Below are 26,751 nucleotides of genomic sequence, written 5' to 3' on the forward strand. Positions count from 1 at the left end.
TATTGATTCACATGCCCATTCTAAAATGGCATGAATAAGCAACAGAGGTAATGTCATTGCTACAATCTACTTTACGCTGGAGGCATGACCCACTTGCTGATCCCAACTTAATTGAAGTCTGGGAGCATGTGAATGCATTTCCCCTTCTAATCTTGCAGTAAACAACTATTGCTGGAAAGGTGGAATTACTGAAATGTAGTGGTATGAAGAGATATTTTTTAAACTGGAGGAATTAGCTACTTTCCTTATAAACACACACAGAAGAAAATCACCAAAGTGTATCATCTGCCTGAGGTGTTTGTGCTCGTCAGTTTTTATTGTCAGCTCATCTGCAGCAAAACTGCAAAGCCCAGAATGTCCATCTACATTAGAAATGTCTCACCTTAACATTATACCACAGTGATGCTCAAATTAATAGGACTAGAGTGACTCCAAAAGTGATTGAAGACCCACTGTATGGAATAACACATGAATTTCTTGCTTTGTCTACCAGCAGGACATTATCCTTCTTTTCCCAGCCAGAAACCAGAGAGAAGAAGAAAAATACCAGGCAATTTATTGCTTACATGGCTAAGAGTCCATTGAACAGTACAGTACTGAGACAAAATAGTCACTACATGAAGTGGGGTTGGGAGGGAGAAAACAAAGGTTACTCATCTCCATTTAGGTTTGTTCACTTAGGCTGAGACCTGCAATGCCATTATATGTACCTGCAATAGAATAATGAATACATACACAGCTCCCCTCCAAGGTCTGGACTGTGTTGAAAATGTAAGACCCAGGCCACAGTTGCAATTGCCATTCTGACACCTGTCCCCATATCTTCAGCCAGCCTGGGGTGTTCTACCTATTACTATCGCAAACAAAACAAAGGAAGAATTAAAACAGAGGATAAACATCTTCATGTCCCTTTTGCTCAGCACTGGGTGCAAGTGGCCCATACAGATTGAAGAGCCATGCCATCATCCAAGGACTCAGAGACAGCCAAAAGATGTGTTCATACGCAATCCACAGACATGTGGTTAAGATGCCAAAAAGAATGGAGTCTATGCTTGTTGCCTATAGACAGGGAGCTGTAGGGATGGTAAAAGCTTTTGATTGTGAACTGGGGTGTGTGTATTTGTCCCCACACCATTTTTCCATAAACATTTTTCATCACACACATTCCACTCTTTCCCTATCCACTTAAGTACCAAACAAATGCGCATTCTAATCCCCCCATCTTTCTCCATGCCCTACATGCAATAATGCAGCTGCTTCTAACGCAGGATGCCTAATCTAGATCAAGGGTGGGGAACCAGCAACTCTCTGCCCCACCTATCCAATAGTGAGGAGTGGTGGAAATTTAACCCTCCATTTTAATTCCTCCTCCGTTATGTTTGGGGAAGTAATAGGCAGAATACCTCAGTTTAGCTAAAGATCAGGACAGCTTTGTGAAGGTAGAGCATGAAGGGGAAAGCTCAGCAGGTTGGCTGTGAAACTCACCTCTGAAGAGATTTTGTTCCCACCAACACAGCAGGGATCAGACAAAAGCACAGGAGTTGTTTGAAGCTTTTAGGGGGCCACTCCTGATCCCCAGAAAGCCTCTGTTACCCTAAAATAGTGCAAGAATGAGTGGAAGGCAATGGTGGCTAGCTTTCCATCCTGCCAAGCAGAAAGGGCTGCGTCCAACCACACCCCAGCTACCGGCCAGGACGCAGGGAGAGATCCAAGAAAGCAAAGCTAATTTGATATATCTACCATACTGGGGGCCTTTCTTGGATGCCCAGTATTGTGGGGAAAAGAGGCATAAGCACTGCAGGGCACACACATTACTAAACAAAACAGAAATAACACACATACATACACAGGGCAGCTGTGTATGGGCAATATGGCCCCAGTAGCGCCAGCTTATATTGCACTTGAGTGAGGTATGTAAACATGGAACGGAGTTCAAACTACTACTCAGAACTGGCTCAAAACTCAAACCAGAATGGTTTGGGCCACAGGATTTAGCAAGAGAAAGAAGCCCTGCATGGGCACAAAGTTTAAGACAATGTCAAATGTAAACAGGAGAAACAAGATCTGTGAACTGCAGGGTTCTCTGCCAAGACTAGGGACATCAGGCACTTTCACCAACAGCCTGCACTCTTGCTTTGCTCCCGAGACTAATTCTACACTACTATGACTCTTCGAAGATTGTCCAGTTCATCTTTCTCCACTATCTATTCCTTCCACCTTAGTTCTGCAGTCTCCACTTGAACTGCACAATGCTTCTTCAGCTGCTAGAAAAGGAAGCCTTAGTGAGTGAGTGAGGTCTTTAGAGAAGTTTGAGTCTTTCTCTTCCTACTCCTTTTTCTCTTCCTCTTCAGGCTTCTGAGATGCAGAAACAACACAAGAACCAAGCTGCCAAAGACTTCACTTTCCCATCCTTCAGTTTGGTCAAGTCATTGGTCAAACGGAGGCTGCAGCAAGGAATGGTGCTCTGCCCTCCTCTACTGCAATCTGATGGCTCAGAACAGGAGAAGCACAATCATAATGTCAAGGTAAGGATATCCCTGTGGTGGGTGGCAAACAAGGCTGCCATATCACGTTTCATCCAGGCATCAAAAACCTATTCTAGCTGAGCTTGCTCGGCTGGAGTGACCGCGTCACTGGTAGAGGCAGTTTGTGGAGGCCTGAGACAAAGAAGAAAGCAAAGAAGAGAGAGATGGATTAGACACAGATGAAGACCAATGTCTACAGGAGACGGAGACCAGCATCTACAGTTTCTCATCTTGCTACCTGAACAAGCAACTACCCAAGAAATTGTTTAGATTTTAAAATTTTGTTATTAAGCATTTAAAATTTTTTATTGTTAAGTTTTTAAATTGATCCTCTTTAGGAGCCATCTTGGGTTGCACTCTGGGAGAAAGGTGGCATACCAACGATTTAAAAAAAAAAAACTGCTGCAAGCTATTCTTAGTGTGATGCTGATGATGGCCCATAAAAACAGAAAATATCAAGAGAAGACAAAAGCTACAGACAGGATGGATACATCCCTTACATGTAAGGAGACAAGTACAAAGGCAGAAAGGTTTCTTGGCCATATACTGGCAACTCTAGGTCATAGTGTCCAAGCATCATGTTCCCAGGGCCCAACCATTACGTACAGTGACCCCCCAAAACATGGCTAACATGACCATTTTATTCTTCCTCCTCCGTCATATTGCACTCCCTGCTGACCAACCATTGTATGGAATATACTTTTAAAAAGTAATTTGCTGTATAACACAAAGCCTCAAAAGTAACTTGCTACCATTACTCCCTTGGGTTACTAATTACTTTTACTTCCTTTTGGCAGGAAGGAAATCTATCTTTAAAAGGAAATTGCCTAGTTTGCAGGGGTGGGTGGGAATTTTAGTCCCAAAATGTAACAAGTTTACTACTTGCATGAACTTCTTTTTACTAACTGCATGACTAAAACAACATTACCAATCGTTATATTATTTGCAGAAGGATTTTCTTAATGCAAAAGAAATGCTGTTACTTGTAACCTGTTATCTCCAAGCTCTGGAATCATCCCACTTAACAATCCTCATTCCACAAAGTGGAAGCAGAAGAACTTGAAGGAAAAGACCCCACTTACCAAAGGCTCTGATAAGTTCAGCTTGTACCGCCCAGGTGAATTTCTTCACAAGGCAAAGAGTAGTGAGGCCAGCAAAGAGCATGTTGTAGAGAAAGACAATGTAGAAGTTGCCCAGCCAGTTAAACCTTCCAAAGTCACCTAACAGGTCAAACCTTGTGATCCCTGGAACAAAAAAGATAAAGAGAAGTAAGATGTCTCCCATGAGGCAGACATTTATGTCTTCAAAACCATCTCCTAATTCAGTTAGCAATTCTCTAGTTTACATCTCTTCCTAGACTTTCCTGAAGGTTTTTGCACTAAACAACAGACACATTATCTCAAAAACATATACAGCACTTTTTTCCAGGCACAGTTTTTCTTTTAGTTTTATCCAATGTGTGTATCAGTAACAGAAGCACACTCCCACTCCACATTCAGTTATCTAGTGTTTCCACTCTCCCCTGTAACATGACAGCACTGTGATACCATAAAAACAGCATGACCACTTTCTCATTTCTTACTCCCAAGAGAGGTAGGTGTTCTTTGGAACAGTCAACAGTCAGGAATTATGGGAGCTGAAGTTCAAATCATCTGGAGGGCCAAAGGTTGAGAACCACTGTCCTGTGACAATGATGGGAATATTCCTTCCACCAAAAATTGGAAAAAAGAAGCTCCAAGAGAAACATCAACCCCCTTGTCAACTTTACTGTCCTATCCTAATTCTTCACAACTGTGAGGATATCCCTCTCCAGTCTTTATGATTTCATTTAACAGAAATACATTATAGGGAGATCATAGTTCATTATATTTTACAGTTTCACAAGCACACCGAGAAAAAGCATGGTCTCTGAAGCCAGATGCAGAGTGCGGCATTCTCACTACTTTTTTTTTAAAGCAAGGTTCTAAACCATATAGTTCTGAAAACAAAGACTTAAAAGGGAAAGGAGGGGATGAAATAAACTTCTAGGGGACAGATCTCCATTACTCTATCATTTCTCACTCTTTCCAAAAATCAACGGAACTAAAAGTATGCAAAATAAACACACATGTTGAACCCACATTATCTATGGTGATAACACCATTTAGTGTGAAGTCAAAGGCTTTCATGGCCGGCATCCATGCTAGAAAATTTTCTTCCTGACGTTACACCAGCATCTGTGGCTGGCATTTTCAGAGAAAGATTCTCTGAAGATGCCAGCCACAGATGCTGGCGAAACGTCAGGAAGAAAATTTTCTAGAACATGGCCACATAGCCCGAAAAACCCACAAAAACAACACCATTTAGGTTTTGATTCTACAATATGCAAAAGCATAAAAACCCTGGCTACCAGTCAATTTTCAACTGTTAGGTTAAAGCTTTACTTGTGGAGCCCCAGGAAGCTGGGAGGATTCCATGAATAAGAGGGATGAGACTCACCCAAAGTACGAGACAAAACAGGGAGTGCACAGCTCAACACCAGGAGGGAGACACAGTTCCCAATGATCTGCAGAGAGAACACAGCTTGAAAAATTGCCACTTATGCACTTCTTGCCTGCTATCTGCATCCCTCCCAAACTAGTCCTACACAATATTGTTCCCCACCTTGATCCATGGGGAGAGGTGAGTAAGAAATAAAATAAATATCATTACTATTACTACTTGCTTTTCTTTTACCCTCAGACCGTCTCCTCAACCGAGCCATGAAGTGGGTAGACCTTCCCCAAAAGAAGAAAGGGAAATAATAGGCCCTGGATCACATGTGACTGTACTGACTGATAACTAGATTAATTATGGGTCTGTACAGACAGGGCAAAATGAAACTGCTTTGAGTCACTTTGGAGGTATGCTGTTTAAATGATGCATGCTTCCTAAGAGGCCAGAAGCTGTACCAAAGCTGTGGTCCAGTCCTTAGGATTGGAGCGTGGCTTTGGCGTGACTTCTGGCCTCTAAGGAAGCATGCATCACTTAAACAGCATGCCTCCAAAGTGACCCAAAGCAGCTTTATTTTGCCCTGTCTGTACGGGCCCTATGTTCGTCTTCTCAGCTGACAGGAGAAGACAGGACTGCAGACTACTAGCAACTCTCCTGGAACTGTGGCCCCTTACTATGCCATGTGCCTCTTCCTGGGTGGAGACTGGAAAGGAACAGAGGGACTGCCTGTAGCACAGTGTGTAACTCACAGCTCAAGCACTGACCTGAGATGCCAGCAGCCTCCAACATTCTCCTGTACACCAGCAGCATCCCTGACCTGCAGATCATTTCTACCCATGAAATGGAAGATGTGCTCAAGGTCTCTGACATAGTGGAAGTAACACAAGCTTCTCCTCCTCTTTCCTCTCCCACTCATTCCAATGACACTGGAAGCTCACTTGGCATTTGACTAGAAATACTAGCTGAGAGGCAGTATCTTAACTACAATCGTTTGGTTCTCAGATAGGAGGCTATACCAGAGCTCTTAGTTGTCTCTGCTGCAACTCAGTATCAATTCAGTCTCTCACTCCTCGTTCATGTCACCAAATCCTAAATATCAACAGCCTAGCTGATTCTCCAGCTTCTGTGTGAGATTCCGCAGCCCAGCCCTCTTTCAAAAATTTAAAAATTCCAACAATTCTGTGAGTGATCCTCCCTCCCTAACCAGTTAAAAGCATCTGAACAATATGCTCTTTGCTTTCTGACATCTGTATTTCTAGCATTCCATGACATCATGGCATTCATCCAATGGAATGTTTTGAGGGGAGGTTATAAGTGAGAGTAGGCCATTTTAAAATGTGTTATATAAGATGACAAGAAGACCTACCTTAGTCATAGCTGTATCATGCTGCTCAGGTAGCAGTTTGGTAAACAAAGGGGAGCTGTAGAACCCCACAACAGAGGAAACCATTAGATAGCTAAGACAGCAGAGTGTTAAGGAAAAACAGTGGAGCAATCATCAAGCTGCCTGTTGCTGAAGATGGGAGGAAAGAGGCTGCTACTTACCACTGCTCTAATTGCTGCCACAAATCCTACACCTTACTGCAACCACCCAAATATTTTTGCCTGAGTGGGCCTTTGCTCAGAAGAAACGATGACCCTATATGGAGGCTTTGGGCCCTGGCTGGATCTCCAGAGCAGGTATCCACCTGGTGTACTACTTGGAAGAAACAGTGCAAAGTAAGGTAAATTGGATGGCTGGCTGTTCTACAGAACCATATTGTCACTCCCGTTACCACCATATTAGGTGGTAGCTGGCGTACAGCTCTCAGACACAAAAGCTATTCTGCCCATGCTGCCTTATGAAAGTAAGAAACAAAGAACCCTTCTGTGGTTGCAGGGTTCACACAATTCCCTGCTGCCTCTTATATGCAATTTCAGGGGGGGGGGGGGGGGAGAGCAAGTAGGCTGGGTAGAAGAATTTCCACAAAACACACTTTTTGATCAAACCTTTTAACTCTCCTTCATCACTTCCTACAGAGGCTCAGAAAAAGAGCTAAAATTAATTTTTTTACGTTATGCTCCCCAAGAGGAGGCAAGATTTTCCTGACACACTTTGATAAGCATAACAGGCAGCGATAATAGAATTGTATGGCAACAAAGGAGGAGATCAGATGAAGTGTTTAAGATAGTCAAAGAAACTGGGTTTAGAGCTGATAACAGAAAAAACAAATGAAACTGAAAGGGAATCAGCGAATGCCAGTAGAACTTGCCTGGTGACATTCATATCTCTAAAAAGTGATGATGAAGCACCCAGAGAGGCACTCTGCAAAAGGATACAATATGAGGATCACCTGCAAAGCTGCTCCAAAAGAGCCAAAGACAGAGAAGGAAACTTTTCCCAGAGGTGCATCCTGTGAAGAAAGAGAACAAAGAGAAATACAAAGCTCAGGGAGGAAGAAGGAACTGAATAGTCCTCTGTTCAGGACTCCTTCACAGCAAGAATCTGAATTCTGAAACTAAAACCCAAAATTCCTGTGTGTCATAGTAGTAGTAGTAGTAGTACCCTCTCATTTCTGTTTAGATTTCAAAACCATATGAGATTGTCATATTTTGGACACATCATGAGAAGACACAATTTACGATAAATGACAATAATACTTGATAAGATAGAAGGCAGGAGGGGAAAATGAAGACTGCATTCCAGATTGATAGACTCAATCAAGGAAGCTATAACCCTAATTCTACCAAGACCTGGGCAGTGTGGTGGAGGATGTAGCTCATTGATTCATAGGGTTGCCATAAGCTGAAGCTGATGGCAGTAAACAACAACAAATGGCCAACGAAGGACAGTAGGGCAGAGAAAGGCTAGGGAATCTATAACCTTCAACTGGACTGCAAATCCCATGATTCCTCACCAATGCCTATCTTGTCTGGGGTGTTGGGTAATGTAATCTAACATAATCTGGAAGGCCAAGCGTTCCTCAGTTCTAGTCCAGGCAAATGTCTGGAGAAATCCAAGTAGCAGAAAATCAAAGCAGGATCAGGAACTGAGCATGCCTCCTCAGCTCTTTGCACTTCTCCATAACCAAGATAGGGCTATACTGTATTCATTTAGTTACTCTTGGTGAAACATTTTCTTCTATCAGCAGACCAGAAAGTAAGAGATGTCCCTCATGTGTCCTCAAATCTGCCACATGGCTCTTGGGACCCTCTAGTTTTGAAGGGGAGGAGAAGTCATAGAATAATGGAATCTTAAGAGCTGTAAGGTTTCACAAAGGCCACCTTGTCCAACCCCTTGCCATGCAGGAATATATAATCAAAGCACTCCTGGAAGATACTCATCCAACTTCTGTTTAAAGATTTCCGAAGATGGAGACTCCTACTGGATGAGAGGAAGCCTGTGTGCATGATGCTACATCAGGCACTAAGCTAATCGGCTAAACTGGAACAATTTATACAAGTTCCAGAACTCAGATTTTGTTTTTTTCTTAGCATGGTGAAAACACATAGTTCTGAATGAATGCAAAGTAAGGAGACAGCCATTTATAGAGTGGCTTTTATCCACCAAGGCTCATTAAGCTTTTTAATCTGCATTTTATATGTGGAAAAGCAAAAGTAGCACAGACAACAGCTAAAGAGGTGACAAGAGCTTCCTTTTCTCTCACCTGGATTCCTCTCGGCATTGCAGCATCATCTAACAGCAGCTCCAAGACATGGAAACACACAACAAGAACAGAGATGCCCTGGAAAAGCCAACCAGGTTAGGGGAGGGGGAAGAGATCTTATTACAGCATCTTAAATCCCAGCTAAAGCTGCAGAGCTTTTGCAAAAAATAGTTATCCTTTTGGGCACAATTTAATGCAAATTATCAAATCTGGGGAAAAAATCCTTAAATCTGACAGAGACAATAGAAAATCTCTTTTCTTCTTCTCTTTTAGGGACATATAAGAACTCACCTGTAGGGTTATCGAAAGGAAACCTGATTTTAGGTCCCTGCTCCCAGCTCCAATAAAAATTCAACATTGAACACATGGTCCAAACCACACTTTGGGAAGCTTTTCTTAAACTTCCTCTCTAGCGGCGCTTTGCTGCCCCCTAGTGGATTCTGTGCCCAAGGGTGAATTAGATAAGAAACACAGCAACCTGAGTTTGCACCCCTCTGTGACATCAAAACTATTGTTGCTATTCCAGAGTTACACCAATCTCTTCTTTGTTCAGTGTGGCAAGATAATTCGTTCTCGGTTTTCTATGCCTAGGCATATCTTTAAAGTTGTTGCATTGTGTGCTCTTAATTCTTTGCTGCATGGTAAAGTCTACTGCTATCTTACTCAGCTTTAGAAAAAGGAATTAGCCAAATCCATGGAAAAGAGGATTACCAGCAGCTAACAGAGCTAAAATTGGAACCTCCATGCTCATGCAGTTTACAGGCATAGGGACAAATCAAACAGGATGGCTGTCTAACCACTGTGTCCCTTTCCAACATGTCAAATGAAAGTATATAAACATTTTCTTTTAACCACCCCATTCCACACATGGTAGCTGTATATTATGGGAAGCTTTTTCCCAAACAATATTTTTGGGCTAAGTGATGCAGACAAAAGAATTTATGTATACCAAAGTGGAACTTTCATTGTTGATTTTTGCCCCAACATTTATTGTCAAATGGCATCTAATGTAAATATTTACCGTCAGAGTCAGCAAAGACAGCATGGCCAATGGGTAGCCCAAGTTCCGCTGCCAAGCTGAGGCTTTGCGACGTGTTTCTGTAAAAATAAAGACACACAACATACATGAGTGAACGGTTGAAAGCTTAATAGCTGTTAAGCCAATCTGTGTTAATGGCAAAGGGATCTTGTATCACATTTGAGACTAACTTAACGAAAGAAGATGGTACCATGAACTTTCCTAGATTTGAGTCTAATTTCTCAGATGCATGGAGTAGAGGATCCAGAGATAAACTTATACAAGAAGGCTATGTGTGAGAATAGCAATAAAAATGCAAAATGTATAGGTATAGAGATGAAATGACAAGCTCAGTTTTAATTATGGTTGTTGGGGCATAAATGCAGGAGAAAAAATGTTGCCTAAGGGAAAGGTGAACAGATAACCATAGAGGTTATCTAAGGTAGAGGAGTATTGGAATGTAGTATGGGGACTAGAAAGGAGATGTGTTGAAATGGCCAAGACAGTCCTCATAAGTCTGGGTATTAACTAATCCTATAATATGTGCAATGTGCCAGGAAACTACTGTCTCTGTTCAACCAACTTTTTATGCACTGCAGTTTCTGGATATATTCAAATTCTGTTATTTTTCTTTCCAGTCTTGATTTGTAGTGTTTTTGTTCAAGAACTGCTGTTCTGCAGTCGTATGGGCAGGTATACTGTCTATAGCTCCTTGCACCATCTTAGAATTAGTAGAAATAGGATTATGTACCAAAGGTACACAACATACATTTGCTTCATCTACCTAATTCATCCAAGCAACAACACCCAGCTTTTCTTGATGCAGATATGAATCTTTTTATTTTAATATTTTAAAACTATACCAGTAGGGAAAGTACTCGCTACCAACGTCAAAGTGAAACGATACACCAAATAGCTACTTTGATGGTCCCAAACTTGATGCCTTCTTGATGTGCTGGACTACATGCCACATGGTGGGGATTTTACTCCAAAACATCAGAAGGGTCCCAAGTTGGAGAAGGCTAGTCTATATGGATAGAATGCTTGGAGGAACCAACTACTTCTCCCACTCCACTTTCTTCTTACCCAGTGTTATTCTGTGTGCATGAATTGCCAGATATTGTTGTCTCAGCACTTCCATATCAAAGTTGAGCCAGCAGGAAGTTTTCCCTGTGCAATGCGGAGACAGAAGGAAAAGTAACATCATAAGGAAAGAAGAGCAGGATCGGGGAGGAAGTAGAATCTGGATGGTGCTTATGCCTGGCAACTTCACTTCCAAGGCAACAGCACAAAAGTGGAGAACCTTTTGCCATCCAGGTGTTCGGGACTGCAGCTCCTACAAATCCTTAACCATTGGCCATGCTGCCTGGGACTTCTGAGAGTTGGAGTCCAAAATACTCAGAGGGCCAAAGATTCCAATCTGTGTATTAAAGAGTGGCGAAAGAGTTTTTGAATAAGCGTCACACAAGTCCCAACTCCATCCTGAGTGGGATGCTTACCAGAGTTGATCTTGCGAGAAATGGCAGCCTCTTCAAACCCTGTACAGTTCAGTTGCTCATCTAAATCTTCCAGTAACTAGAGGGAGAGAAAAATATATGAAATACTAGACCAAGTGATTCCCAAACTGTGCCTTTTAAGTAATTTAGGACCAGCTCCCAGAAGCCTAACTCATGTTGGCCATGGTCTGGGATTCTGGGAGATGAAGTCCAAAATCCCTTAAAGGGCACAGTTTGGGGATCACTGTACTAAACAATCAAAAATTCCCACAACATCAACACCGTGGACAAATCTGCTTGCTCTGTCCACCTTGCAATAATTATTAGAACACAAGACATGAGCAGGGAGGCAGAGGGTTTCCACAACCTTCATCAAGACTGCCTGGAACATGACACTTTTGCTTAATCCCCTTCTTTGATGCCTCCTTCCTGAAAAGCATCTGAGATACCATCAGACACGGCACAGACAGTTTCAAGTTTATTCACACACCTGTTGAGTTAAACCTTGTTACATTTAATTGCTCTTACCCTGGGCTTTACCAGCAGTGTCCCAGTGACTGTGAACATACGAGATAGGCCGAAGGGTGTGCACACTGCAGAGAGACACAGAAAGAATAAAGCTGTGAACATCAACACCTGTCTTGAATCCATCTGCCAGCAGAGGGTGCCACTCTCCACATTCAAGGAACTGCAGGTTCAGTGGGGAACAGAAGACTCCTCTGCCTATTTTCCAAAGCCACAAAGCCATTTCACTTGCACAGGGCCAGATGCAGAAAATCTTCTCGGTATAAGGACAGCTCTGGGAATTCAGCTGGCCCAGAAAGGTCTGTCTTGCTCAAATCTTATCTCATTCAGCAGGGACTGGATCTCTTCACTGCTTTTGGTTATCACAGCTCCCTTCTCCCAGTCTGCAAGATGAGAGGCAGGCTGGTTGAGAGTGGGAAGAAGGAGCTCTGGAACCTGTAGTCTGAAAAAATAATTCCCCCTCCACCCCAGCTCAGCCTTGCTTCAACACGATCCTTCTTGGGACTTGTATAGGGTGAACTGCAGGCAGTTTCAGAAACATTCTGTCCTGCTGGACACAACCTCATGTGAGAGATACATAGTTTGGCACAAAGAGCCACAGAAAAGCTAGATGAGATCCTACATGAAGCTGGTGGGCGAAATGACCACACCCTTACATTTCTTCAAAAGCCGTTTCTATCCATTTGTTTCCTAAGATGAGGTATACACAAAAAAGTCAACTGGCCTAGGCAGATGATTACCCCAAACTGGTGTTCAGGCAGCTTCCTTTCTAAGAGGTAAAGCAGTATCAGTCTCCTTAACAGAATCTTAAAGAAGAGATGCAGAATGAGCCAGGTTGACCATGCCACAGTTTTAAAAGGAAGAGTTGGTTATCCAAAGTAATTAAACAAAATGCAAATCTGGCCAGGACACCTGGACACTTCAAGCTTCTCATCCTCCCTGCACTTTTGGCCTGCCATGGACTTCTCTGTCCCCTGCCATCAACACCAATACCCTCCTCATGTGTCCCAATAAAAAAATTAAATTGACTGGCTTACACAAGAGCAGCAGCACACCAAACAGGGAGATGCACGAGTAGAGGTAAGGGAGGTAGTACTCCCAGAGGTCTGTGAGAGAAAATAGAGTAAAAAGAAACATGTCATCCTCACAAGGGCAAAGGCAAAAAGGGAGATTAAAAACACAGAGCAGTTTCAGCCATCTTTTCCAGAACACAAAAGCTTTATTTTATTTGTATTTTATTTATACCCCACTTTTTGTCAACATAGGATACAAGACATTTTATAATACATCTTAAAAGAAAATACAGGTAAAAATCTGATGGTAAAAAAAACTTTAAAAAATTAAATAAGCCATCCTATTGAAACACTACAATTTAAGACAACCTAAAATATTTAAAAAAAAAAAAGAATAAAGGTAGAGCACACATATACATCCCACTAAACAGCCCTTCTGTATAACCAACGGATCCCCAAATGCCTCTTTAAATAAAAAGGTTTCTACCTGCCAGTAGAAGGGGAGCAGAAGAGGGAAAGTACCCTGAGACTTCCTCCAAAAGTCAGGATCTTTCACTGGGGGCCATGGTGGGGAATTAACTGGCAGTGCAACTCAAGAGGTTCCTGATATCCAGTCTCCTTTTTCTTTTCTTTTTTTTTGCATAGCCTTCCCTAATCTGGCAGCTCTGTAGATGAGCTGGGCGGCAACCTCCAGCACCATCAGCTGGCACAGTCAATGGCTATGGTGGCTAAGGATTATGGGAATTGTAGGCTAACACATCTTGAAGTTGCCAGCTTAAGGAAGACCTGTTCTACCATAGAGATTTTATTTTGTTTTGTTTTATTTTTTTTATCTTTCCTCCTCTTGTTCATAAGACCATATGCCAAAACAGAAGCTCAGGCTCCCATCTCACAGAGAAACAAACTGGCAGTTCAAGTGCAAACGGATTAATGGATGGTGTCCTTCACCACACATGACAACAGCATACTCATTTTAGGATATCTGTGACAGGCTGCTTGGCACATGGTGACAGTGGAAATGTCCCCAAATGCCATAGATTGAGGTGGTTTCCTCACATTTTCTCATGGGAGAGCAAGCTCAGTAACTCACCATAGAGAGACTCCCTGCTGGCAGCATTGTTGTCCAAAATGGCAGAGGCAACCCAGACCATTCCCAATACTAACAATGTCAATAAGAGGAGCACCACAAATGTCTCATATACACGGGCCATGATCCCCTGGAAAGGTAAAAGAGAACAGAGATGGAAAAGGATTAAGTAATTCAAAAGTTTCAAAAATGAGAGGTAAATAAGGAAAGGGTACATGATCAAAAGGTGGTTGGTACCTTCTTTGATCCTGCAAAACCTTCAGACTCCGTGAAGAAGTAGGCAAAGGGCATGAGGAAGACTAGGGAGAGGTTAGAAAACAGGAAGACGAGGTTCCACAGCCCTACAAAGAAGGAGAAGGGACATGGATTTAAGCTGAGGAAAATCTTTCATCATCCTATTCAAGCTTTCCCCAACAGTTGCACTCGACTTTCCCACCTGACCAGAGATTGAACCCCATTTCATTTCACAACACAAGATCACATCCAGGACACTCAACTGCTCTGCTTCTGTGTTCCTATTTATTTTTTCTCCAAGGTGGATTTTACATGTCAAATTCACTACCAAACTCTTATCTGGATACTTTGTTTACTCTCTGAAAGCTTTGCTTGAAATGACATTGAACCAAAGTGAGAAAAGGTACGCTTAAGCATTCATTTACAAAGTTGCATCACATTTTGTGCTGACCCCATAGAACACATGCAAAATACCAAGCACTGAGGGGCCCCATCCCTGTGGTGAAAACCTGAGGTACAGAGAAGCAGCTCCCTACAGATTGTATTGATTGCATGTCCATTGGAGGGCTACTGTTGGCATGCTATTATGATGGGGTAAGGGGCTACCATGAGGACACTCCCACCTATGTGAGGACACACCTCCTCCCTGTCCATCCTGATGGTTCCACCTAGTGTGGAGGCCCACTTGGAAACTGCTAGAACTTTGTGGCACTGGATCCCACCTTATGGAAAGCCCTTCCATCTATAATTTATCATTTTACCTACATGATTCTGAATTTGGTACTGGCTGCAGGTTCTTCTTTTTTTAGAAAAGCATTTCCTGATTGAACATTGACTTCCAGTTACATTTTTATTGACCTTTTAGATTTTCTTGCAAATGTTTGTGTTCGTGTTTTAACTGGTTGTAGATCACTCCTTGACTGAGTGGTTTACCTATCCCACAATAAACAATAACAATCATAAACAAAATAAATACTGTGGGCTCCACCGAGGAACCAGCCTGCTTGTAAAGGGTCACATGGAGCTCACCATGGATGAGGGAGCCATTCAGCCACTGGATGTAGTAGTTTTGTGGGAAGGAGAGGAGCACTTCATTGCTGATGATAGAGAAGGGCAACAGGAGCACAGCTCCAAGAGAGACTGCCAAGGTGAAGGTGCACAGCCACAACCTGCAAAAGAGGGCAAAAAAGAGAAGGAAAGGGGATTAAGACACATGATTCATGAATGCTTCCATTCTCCTCAAGCAATTCCCATTCCACCAGAAATAATGTGGCCTTCTGCATAGCCAGAGAAGTCTAAGATGGTCCCTCAACTTAAGGAGTCCTCTCTCATCCCACATGAAAGAATAGGAAACAGTTTCCAAAAGCTTATTTTTCAGCCTATGTTCTCATCAGGGCACTGAGGCAAAGAGAGAGACAGGTCTGTTCATCCACATCTCTACAAATGAGCATTTGTAGCTCAAGGTGCCTAGAGGTTGAAGAATGTGATCTTTGAATTCTTCAGGTATCCTTGAATTAACTATTATAGCAATCCCATCTTTTACCATAGATGCCTGAAGGAGAAACATCAATGTTGCTCCTCAATTTTACCACTGCAAATCTCATTCTGGGGATACTTTTGTTTACCTAAACACATAGGTAGACATAGGTGGCAGGAACTACTTGGACATTTGTAGTCCTCTCTAGTTCTGTTTCAAACTTCTTTTTTAAACAGACCAACAAAAAGATAAACAGAAGAATGTGGCAATAGCAAAAAAGTAGCAGGCGGAAGCAGAGAATGAAGAAGGAAAGGGAGGAACTTACGCGATCCTGTTGACAGCAGCATCTTCATCAACTAAAGAAAAAGGGAAATTATTATTATTATTACATACATAACCCAGTTAAGACAGCCAGCATGGTGTAGTAGTTTCAGAATTGAACTATGACCAAAGCGATCAAGGTTTGATTCCCTGCTTCAGCATAAAAATCTGGGTGACCTTGGGCAAATCACACTCTCTCAGCCTGGCAACCCCCTTTTGAAGAAACTTGCCATGAAAACCCTATGATAGGTTCACTTTAGAGTCACTATAAGTAAAAAACGACTTGGAAGCATGTAATCAAGCTACCTGCCAGAGATCAAAATGGCATACATGGTCCTCTCCCTATCCCATTTTACCCTTACAATTGTCGGTGATGGGCCAGCCATCACCTCTGAGCCTGACCAATCTGCTACCAGTCAGCATGGGGATTTGGAACCAAGTCTCTCTAGCTCTTGTCCAACAAGTATTCTTCACAGATCAGGCTCTTATTGCAAGTAGAAATGCAACATAACTTAGGCTAGCAAAATCCTGGAAAGGAATTTCAGTTTAGTGTGGAGGTGTGCAACTTGTGGCCCTCCAGATGTTGTGTGACTCCAATCATGCCTAGCCAGTATAGCCCATGGTGGGGATGATAGGTGGGGTCGTATAGAACACCTAGAGAGAAACATGCCACCAGCTCTAGGTGTAACATCTTAGGAAGGGGACTTCGAAGCATCAAGAAACTGAATTTTAGATGCACAGTGAACCAGCAAGATCTGCATTAAGGATAACCATCAAACTATATGTGAAAAGACCATCTTTTCTTGCTCTCTAAAGGGCTGAGATCTTGCCCAGAGTCACAATGACATCAACATCAATACATGTGTCAGTAATTTCCTCCAGAAAATAGAAGAAGTCTCCAGAATTAAGAGAAGCGTTGCTTCACAGTGCAACCAAATCTGTGACTTGGCAGCTTGGCTAGTATGTTTGGACTGCCTGGTTGGCAGGAAAGAACTACTAATGATAACAGATCCATCCATGAGGGGAAGAAACCCCACTTACACAGTACTCCTACTACATTAATTGAATGCCAGTCCTTTAAACCCAAAGAGCTGGAGGAACTGACCTCCTCCCTTCGTTCTGCACCCTCCTTAGGCCCTTCTAAGTATAGCTGGCCCTCTGATGCCATCAGAAAGTGAGGCAGACAGTGTTGAAAGAGGACTTTCACACAACATACAGCAGGCTATCACAAACTGGGGCCTTCCAGATTTGTTAAAACTTCAGCTCCCGCTTACTGGGGGTTTATGGGGTTTGCAGTCAAAAATATATCAAGCAACCTCCCCCTGCCCCCAGGTTCCATTGCAACTGGGAGAGATTTGATGAGTAGCCAAGTGCATTCTGTTGACTGGCACTATGCCCAATAGGCAAATTGTGGGAAACTGGTTTGGAGACAAGAAAAAACAGGGGGTGGGGGGTGTCTGTCCTTCAAAGACAGGACTTGTATATCTGTTGCCAAGCCCCTTCCCTCCCTTCCTCAGGCTTGATCCTACAAATGCCTGTCATTAACCCTTCCCCACCATACAGAAAATTGCACATTATTTCTCCATGAAGTTCTCCTCCTTTGCTTCACACAATGGTAGGTAGCAACTGGTAGAAGATGCCCTATCTGGAACACAATTTCCAACAGTGCTGCAAACCAGAAAAAGATGGTATGGAGTAACCCTCATTCATGTGTAGCATTATTTATTTGCTACTTACATGTATACTCTAATAATAATAATAATAATAATAATAATAATAATAATAATAATAGGATTTATTTATATACCGCCCAATCACTGGGAATCCGAGCGGTTTACAACAGCAGGGATAATAGACGGTTCCCTGCCCTCAGGCGTACAATCTAAAAGACATGACACAAAAGGAGAAGGGAATGGTGGGGGGGGGGGGGAGATCAGGTCCAGCATTCTTCTCTCCCTCTGAGGCCTGGACCAAGGCAGATGGACTGGAGAGAGGGCTCTCCTTCTTCAGGCTAGCCCTGATGGAGCTGGGCCAGCCTACTTTCCCCCTCATAGGCTGAAAGATGACAGTTAAGGAGGGAGGGCGGTCTATCTTCAGGCTGGCCCTAATGGAGCTGGGCCAGCCTATTCTCTCACTCACCGGCCGAAAGATGACAGTTATGGAGGGAGGGTGGTCTATCTTCAGGCTGGCCCTGATGGAGCTGGGCCAGCCTATTCTCTATTATTCCTTCAAGGCAGTTCCTATTGCTCCACTCTTCCCTACTTTATCCTCACAACCGTCCTGTGAGGCAGGTGCTGAGAAAGAGTGACTGGTCCAAGGTCAACCATAAAGTTTCATGGCAGAGTAGTGATAAAAACCCACTGTCAAGTTCCAACCCTACATCCCACCATTACAGCACATGGACCATCAGAGATCTATATGGCCACCCAGGCTGAAAAAAGAAATTACCAAGAGCATGGTACAGCTCCAGAGCTCAAAGCACAACACTGTACATCTAGGGATTCTGCACAGTGTGAGAAAGAGGTATGGGAATGACATAAGACAGCTCCATTCCACAATGACAGGTTGCTATGGCAGCAACTGGAGAGACTAGCCATCCTGTTCTCGGTTTGTATGTCACCTCAGCGATGCTGAAGAGCTCCAACCAGATGTGGGTCACCCTGACCCCATGTCCCTTCCCAAACTAAGTGCAATAGATCAATGTGAAGGAAGGGGAAACGGTTGTGTAGCTCTACTATAGGATCACCTTGTTTGTCAGGCTTTCCACATGATGATAATCCTCTAGAAACTCCAGAGACAGTGAGAGAACAGTCACAGAAAATTATTTTTCCACAACTACTATTTGCTTGGTAACAAACTGGGTCCCAAATGGAAGACTGTTTGCCACCTGCCACTTGTTTGCAAACTCAGTAGGTGATAACTGCAATCATACAAGGATCTAGTCCTCTGCACATTTTAAACTACTTCTTAATAGTGGACCACTACATATTTCGAACTGGTTCCATGACCTAGGAATTTGCTTGGCCACACCACACATATTGTCCCATGGTGATTTTACAAAGGAGTCACCCAATGGGAAATGGTTGCCTGCATCAGGCTTTTGTTTGAGATACCTGTTGTGTAAAGGAAAGCACATGGGAGAAATGTGCACACCTGTCCAGACTGCTATTTATCCCCAGAACTATATGTTTCTAGTCCTCCAAGCAACCCAGAATTATTAGTTTTCCAGTCATGAAAAGGGGCTGTGGAGGACGGGTGAAATATAAAAGGAACAGCAACTGCTTAAAATTATTCCTGTGTCTTTTATTTCTAGGGTCAGTGTTTTTCTTGACCAGTGGTGGAAAATTGTTGCCATTAAGAGCTTGTTGAACTCCAGCTCCCATTAGCATAGCCAGCAGGACCCACAATGAGTAATGCTGGAAGCTGTAATCCAGCATCACCTGAAGAGGAAAAGAGGGCGACATTTGCTTGACTGTTCCTGAGCTAGAACTGAGCTTTCTGGGGCGGCAATCTTTGACTTGGGGTACTTTTATGTTACGCCACTGCAACACTGTGATTCCATTTGACTTCTGTGACAGCATCCCGTTGAATCCACGGGGCTGCAGTGTAGGGAGGGGCATTTGGAATTTTCAACCAAAGTGCCTCTGACTAAACTATGAATCCCAGGATTCCATAAAATGCAGCAATGGCAAGTGAAGATGAATCACACTGCTTTAGCTATGTAGTATTAAAGGGAGCCTGGCAGAGAGAGACCAAGCACAAGAGAAGACACGCTCTGTAAGGTGCTTGTGAAATGGTCTTCTTAATGCACTCCATGCTTACTTTGTCCCTAGGAACTGCAGAGCCACAAAGATCACTGAAAAGACAAGAAAAGACTCCTGGAGAACCCTGTACCCATGTTGTCTAGCCCAATTGCTGCCAAGGCAACTGGATTAACAAGAGAGTAAAACAAAGCCACATCCGAAGGAAATAAGAACCTTTCTGTAGGGGCTGGCTAAAATTTATACACATCAAAGTTTCTACAATAGCGGAAGACTCTGGGGAATGTGGTTTCCCCAAGGCAACTCAGCTGAGTAAAAAGAAACATAATTGTCTCCCATAGCTGAGCTCAAAAACTGAATTCAACAGAGAAGTCAAAACAGCCAAAGGTCTTAGGGAACCTATTCTGTCCAATAAGGGACAATCAGCAGATTCTCCCCAAGGGGGGGGGGGGGGCTTCTTTGAGAACAATTTTAGCCAATGCCTTTGAAGTGACAATAGAGATGCTGTCAGCCTCTTCACTCTGAGGAGAGCAACCTGGTAGAGATAACCTGTCATCACTGGAAATTTCTGCCTGGGGCTGAAGGAAGAGCAGCATTTTGTAAGACATGGAGGAAGAAAAGAGAGCAAAAGATGTTCTTAGATTTTGTATTGGGGGATAAAAGAGGGTGTTACTCACTAGGAAATGGATAAGAAGGATTTTTTTGGTCTTCAGCAACAGTGCTCAGAAGTTTGTCATTGTAGGACACCCCATGTCAAGATTGAAATTTCATGGGATAGAAAATGTGTTCACTCTGGCCACTAGCCTTGTAAACAAAGATTTTATAATGGAAAGAAAGGGAATCTGGCTTGCATTGCTTTGCACAAAAAGCCTCTAATCGGATCAAAGAGAAAAATCCCAGAGGGAGAGTGCTGAGTGCTGCAATAGCAACAGTATTTCCAAGAACATGCACAATGTGGGGTACACATCCTCCCACAATTACATGAATTGGGCTGGGAACATCTCCTGATAGAATCAAGGCACAGTCAGAGAGGAATTAACTGCTCCTTCCTCATGCCTCTGAAAGGAAGCTATGTCTACACTTTGAAAACCACGCAGCCTGAGTAGGTCAGATTTTGTTCATCCCAGTTTCCACTCTCCCACTTACCTGTGGTGAAATCTGTGTGCCTTTTGAAGCGGGTTAGGATGAAGTAGCACAACATGTAGAGGCTGGCAAAGAGGAGGGCACAGATCTGAAGGAAGAGAAGGAAACACAAGTTGGTCAGAGTGCTTGCTAGTTGTGGAGGAAATGCCTAACTTCCTCTCTAGCAGTCCAGTGTTGTACAGGTTTCAAGCACATCCTGGACGGGGGGAGGGAGGGGGGCTGTTAACAACAATCCCTAAAATTCCAATGGCTATGAAGGGTGTGGGGAATTCTGGGAACTGTAGTCCAAAAAAGTAACTTTTCCAAATTCTGGTTTCTGCCATGTAACAATTCTTATTTGCATTTTGAGCTCAGAAGACATCCTGTCCCAAGACTAAACCTAAAACAGATAGGAGAGAGGAATAAATTTAACTCTAACTTACTTCCCAGATTAGGTGTTAAACCTCCCATTCCTCACCCACAAACCCAAGCTACCCCTATTCCAAACCCATACACAACATCAGAATTTTAGAGGCACAAGGGGAAATGGGGTGATCCCATTTTTTAAAAAGGCATTTACCAAAGAAAAAATTGTGGGGAAGAGATTATTGGTTTAACCCAACTAGAACATTCTTTCAAATGGGGTCACAGCTGTTTCTAGGGGAATTGAGTGCTTGCTGCCTTGGCACAACATCTGCTCTCTTAATTTCAGACAGGGAATACTCCCTTCCCCCTTTCCAATGTATGGACCCCAGAAGGAAGCTTACAAGAATTAAACACAAGAGGAGCAAACAGGAAATAAATTATTTTCAAGCATGAAATGAACTTGATCCTATGAACACAACAGGTCTGAATCCCAGAATCTGATTGATTGCTTACAAGCATTGCAAAAAGAATCCACCTCCTGTTGCCAGACTCGGGAAGCACATGAAATCGTTCACACAGAATTGTGACTCTCATGTCCAGAACAACAAGTCACTCAGTATTTGTGAGCAAGGCAAGGTCATAGTTTTTGTAACAATGAAAAAATAGCAGGTTTAACTGGAAAGGTCATCTTCTCTCACTCACACATTTCAAAATCCATTTTTCATTTTTTTAAAACATGAATGAAGCAAACCACGAACCATACAAATGAAGTGTCATTTTTAAAAAGGAGGAGGAGAGAATCAAATTGAGATTTCAGTATTGCTGCTTTAAACAGATCTCCCCTGGCCACCTTCGACCATCCCAATGTAGTCCAAAACAGCACCATTTTATACATGAGGAAAGGGTCAACAAGATGGACTGCCACTTTAGGGAGGTGATTTAGAGAAGAACCTTTGAACACCAGTACCTTCACCCGTGAAACAAGTGCAATGAAAGGGGGAGAGGAAGAATAGAATGAAGCAATTAATCTAAACAAATGCATTTCATACTGCCAAATTTTGTTGCAGATGCCACTTTTTAGAGAAATACTGACATTATTTTGAGTGATGAGGCTTTTAAAGTAATTCAAGAAGTTCGACAGACCACCCTGAAAGGCGGACTGGAGCCGGCCGTTTTTGCTCCGGAGGGAGCCTGCAGCAACCAAACCTCGTGGTCTCCCTCTGCACCAAAAAGAACCCACTAAAAGTGGTGCGTCAATGACGCAAGTGTGGCGGCCCGCTGTGCGGATGCTGTGGTGCACTTGCATCATCATGGTGGGCCCCGTGTGGACGCGTGCCAGCCCCATGCACTAGAGCTCAAGAGCGTGCAGATACACTGCACTCTCGAGCCCTAATTTTGGCCCCAGGGTGCCACAAAGTGTCCGTTTGTACTGGGTCCAAATTTAGTCTAACAGAAGTAGGCAAGTTAGTACCCTCTAGACGGTCTAGCACTATAATTTTCAGTACATCAAGCCATCAGATCCTGTCTGATCTTGGAAGCTATGCAGGGTAAGCCCTAGTTAGTCCTTGGATGAGAGACTGCCAATGAATACCAGGTCCTGTAGGCTACATTTCAGAGGGAGGAAATGGCAAAACCACCTCTTGAGTTTTCCTTGCCTAAGAAAACCCTATGAAATTCATGGGGTCACAATAAGTTGACAAGTAACTAGAAAGCACATATATATTCATATAAAACACACACACCCTTTCTGAATAGGTAGCTGACTTGAAGCAGATAGTACAGCTGGGAGGTAATGGGCTGTCAACACTAATACCATCCATTGTTGTCAGAAAGCAATTTGACAATCATAGAATAGGGATTTGTGGCAGTGCTCACAGCAGGCCCTTCTGGTCTGTGGCACCTGAGATCATCGACTCTGTTTTTTTTCCCCCTTCAAAAGAGAGAGAAATGAGGGAGATAGCTGACAAAAAAGATGTCATGCGAGAGAAACAGCCCCTCCAAACTTCCTGTGGCATGTGACTAAAAGATGTTTTCTTTGTTAGCAAGAATAAATTGTGTGTTTGTTTTTGTTTTTAATCTGTTCTAAACTTGTATCAAAAGGTACACTCCCATCCCTAGAGGAACCAGAGTAATAAACTCACAAGAAACAGCTTCAGGGAACTTAAATACACTTTAAGCTTGAAGAGGAAATAATCAGAGGCCCAAAACACACTGCAAAAATAATCCAGTTTGAGACGACTTAACTACTGTGGCTCAATGCTAGGGAACTGTAGTTTTGTGAGACATTTAGCATTTTATGTCAGAGAGCTCTGGTGCCACAATACACTACAATTCCCATGATTCCCTACCACTGAGCCAAGGCAGTTAAAGCAGTCTCAAACTAGATTGTTTCTGCAATGTGTTTTGGACCAGAGTTGTGTACATTCAACATATACATGTTAAGTCTCCCTTATCTGAAATACTTGGGACCAGATGTGTTGGATTTTGGAATGCCTGTATTTGCGATACATACATAATGAGACGTCTTGGAAGTGCAATTTAAGTTTAAACACAAAATTCATTTATGTTTTATATACATGTTATACACATAGCCTGGCGGTAATTTTATATACTATTTTTAATATTTTTGTGAATGAAACAAAGATTGTGCACACTGAACCATCAAAAAGCAAAGTTGTCACTATCTAGCCACCCATGAAAAAGGTTTTGGTTTTTGGAATATTTTGGATTTTGGCATTCTGTTAAAGGAGACTCAACCCTTATAGCCATGGAAGTGTGGTATCTCAGCTTACTTTGTGTGTTGTTGCTTTTAAAAGCAACTTTCTAGTCCTTACTGGTGCAGATGTTTGGAAAAATGAGGATGATCAGGAGAGAGAAGTAATAACCAAGAAACACCTTCAGAGACTGCGCACAAGTTTCTCTTTTCACTGCTCACACACATCCTCTCTGCTCATGGGCCTCATGATTCTCCCCCTGCTTCTCAGAAACACAAAAGGGAAGTGGAAAGTGCAAAACAAGTCATTCCAAGCCAACAGGCATCCTGTGTTCTGCTGTATGAACTTTTTTACCTGGGAGGTGGTATGGGCAGAGCAATATGCAGCAAAGCAGGCTAGGGTAGTTCTCATTCACATTTTCTAAAAAATGCCCTAAGGTTGTCATTTCAAACCGGAAAGAAATGGGACACACTCACCCAAAACAAAGGGAGCAAACCCTTCAGTGACTTCCTGAATAACAGATCTGTAGCCTTATTGGCAGCTTCTGACAAAAGTAAGAGTGAATCTGTGGAAAGGCTTTGCAAACTGACATAAGACAGAATCCAATATTTTACTGAACTAAAGCAAGTGGGCTCCCTTCAACTATTTTATGAATTAATCACAGGTGATTTATTTGCTTTCAAGCTTTAAGAGTAAGAGAGGAAGCTGAAAGAACTTGCCAAGGATTTGGCTATGGGTTCAAGTCATGAGGGGCGGGGGAGATAAAGCATGAGCTCTTCAGATGGCAAGATGAGGAAATATGCTAAATAAGGGAATAGATATCCTTGTGGCCCCCTCCGGTTGGTCTGAAATCCCATAATCCTTCACTGCTGGCTAGCATTGGTGGAAGCTGGAACTTTGTCATATTTGGAGGGCCAAATGTGAGAGGGGACAACTTTATGAGTTCTGACCTGGGAGCTTCCAAAATAACAGATCATCCTACACTCTACAAAGGAAATCAAAAGAATGAAGTCTTTTGGCACCTTTAAGACTAATACACTTATTTTAGCTTAAAGCCACTTTTTCACATGCAGGTACAGTGTCATTATTTTTTAAAAGGACAGAAAAACGTGGGGGGTGTTCTCACTAGGCGAAACCCCGCGTTCTGAATTGAATCCTAGGTGTGGCGTTCCTACTAGGAACCGATTTAAATCTAGAACTGTTCTAGAGCAACCCGCAATCGTCCCCACTAGAAACCGAATCGTGGAGCGGTTTAAAATTTTGAATCGTGTTTTCGTCATTTAACGCGTGTTAAAAAAGTACTAGGGTCGGACCTACGTTTTCCCCTTGAATCGGGATAGGAACCGGAGCATTTAAATAGGAACGACAGCCTTTGAAATCGGGTTAGCTGGATGGGAGGAGTGGAGTGCGATGGGGCTGGCCTTGGGGGAGTTGCCCTTTCTGTCCCCATCCGTCGTTGCTGTCGCCATTTTTGCTTCCCTCACCCCTTTGTCCGCTGTGGTCTTTCAATAAGAGATAAAGATTATTTTTATTTTTTATTTTAATGGTTTACAGGCGCTTAATCTCTTCAGCGCTTTAAGCGCCTGAAGTCCCGGCTGCTCAAGCGCCTGCATCTGCCAAAGGACTACAAGGCTTCCCCCGGTGGATTGCAACCTCCCCTCTGTGTGGGGAGAGCCCATTTCTAACGGAGGAGAGGCAGGAAGGGAAGCCTCCTCTCGAAGAGGCATTCCCTGCCCGCTTGGGCTCTGATCTCACCCAGGCAGGGAAGGGAAGCCTCCTCGTGAGGAGGCATCTGATCTCGCCCAGGCAGGGAAGGGCTCTGATCAATGGGGGGGGGGGGATAGAGCCTTTCTCCCTCCCTTTCTCAAATGGAATCTGCTTTCTCCTCCAACCCTGGAAAGAGAATCTTTGGGAAGAGTGCTCCCTCCCTGCTTTTCCAGCAGCCTCCTTCATTGATCTCTGTGGGCTCTCTGAAGGGATTCTCCCTGGCTGTCTTGGGAGACATGAAGAGGGGATGCTGTCCTGCAAAACCCATCCCCATAGTTTATCTGAAAACAGCTTGGGCTCCCCAAATTTGCTTTGCCAGAAGCCTCTCCCATTGATCTCTTGCTCTTGCTTTATTTGGCTTTCACTCTCTCCTCTCTCTTAGGTCTGCAGCCTCTTGCTGCTGGGATCGTTCTCTTTTCCCCTTTTCTGTCTTGTGTCTCTATCCCACTTAAACTGACTGCCTTCTCCTCCTTGATCCCATTTTCCAACCCTGGGCTTTGGATGCAGAGTCTCTACCCACTGAAACCCACTGCCTTCTCCTCCTTGATCCGATTTGGCAAACACACACACACGCACACACACACACACACACACTACAGACAGACAGACAGACAGACAGACAGACAGACAGACAGACAGACAGACACACACACGATTATATATGAATACTCACACACACACATGCATATATATATAAATGCATACACACACAAACATATAGGTATATATACACAGATATATTTGTGTGTGTGTTTGCACACATGTATATATATATATATGCATATGAGAGAGAGAGAGAGTGTGTGTGTGTGTGTGTGTATATGGTAATTATAAAGTAACAGCTTTTTTTAATTTATGAAAAAACCCTCATCTGTAGTTCCAAACCCACTGTAGAAATAATACAGTTTGAGACCCCTTAACCTGCCCTGGCTCAGTACTAAGGAATTATGGGAACTGTTGTGTTTGTGAGACATTTATCCTCCTCTGCCAGAGTGTGCTGGTGCCATAATAAACTACCATTCCCAGGATTCCCTAGCACTGAGTTATGGCAGTTAATATGGGGAGACGCAGAAGAGGACCTTTGAGCGATTAAGCGCCTTCATTGGTCCATTTGGAAAAAAACCCGCCAAAAATACATCGATTCACAAACTGTCAATGAAATGGAAACGATGCCAAAAGTTAAATCGCTTCCAAATATTTTGGATT

At 43.1% G+C, this 26,751-nt stretch overlaps 1 protein-coding gene across 1 annotated transcript in view; it reads right to left on the reverse strand.

Annotated features, from left to right (window-relative positions):
* Nucleotides 1-539: 539 nt before the first annotated feature.
* The window catches only part of LMBR1L (limb development membrane protein 1 like), a 37,352-nt gene continuing 11,140 nt past the window's right edge, over nt 540-26,751 (reverse strand). The window contains exons 2-17 of the mRNA XM_042451119.1: nt 20,723-20,807; nt 15,820-15,850; nt 15,047-15,186; nt 14,021-14,124; nt 13,787-13,913; nt 12,721-12,789; nt 11,687-11,751; nt 11,162-11,237; nt 10,749-10,832; nt 9,666-9,742; nt 8,645-8,722; nt 7,317-7,390; nt 6,364-6,454; nt 5,004-5,070; nt 3,608-3,769; nt 540-2,657 (exon numbers count right to left, since the gene is read on the reverse strand). Of these exons, the coding sequence (XP_042307053.1) occupies nt 2,599-2,657; nt 3,608-3,769; nt 5,004-5,070; nt 6,364-6,454; nt 7,317-7,390; nt 8,645-8,722; nt 9,666-9,742; nt 10,749-10,832; nt 11,162-11,237; nt 11,687-11,751; nt 12,721-12,789; nt 13,787-13,913; nt 14,021-14,124; nt 15,047-15,186; nt 15,820-15,850; nt 20,723-20,807 (1,389 nt within the window). The 3' untranslated portion in view covers nt 540-2,598. The remainder of the gene's footprint in view (nt 2,658-3,607; nt 3,770-5,003; nt 5,071-6,363; nt 6,455-7,316; nt 7,391-8,644; nt 8,723-9,665; nt 9,743-10,748; nt 10,833-11,161; nt 11,238-11,686; nt 11,752-12,720; nt 12,790-13,786; nt 13,914-14,020; nt 14,125-15,046; nt 15,187-15,819; nt 15,851-20,722; nt 20,808-26,751) is intronic.

The sequence above is a fragment of the Sceloporus undulatus genome, chromosome 2, assembly GCF_019175285.1.
Source record: "Sceloporus undulatus isolate JIND9_A2432 ecotype Alabama chromosome 2, SceUnd_v1.1, whole genome shotgun sequence".
Taxonomy (NCBI): domain Eukaryota; kingdom Metazoa; phylum Chordata; class Lepidosauria; order Squamata; family Phrynosomatidae; genus Sceloporus; species Sceloporus undulatus.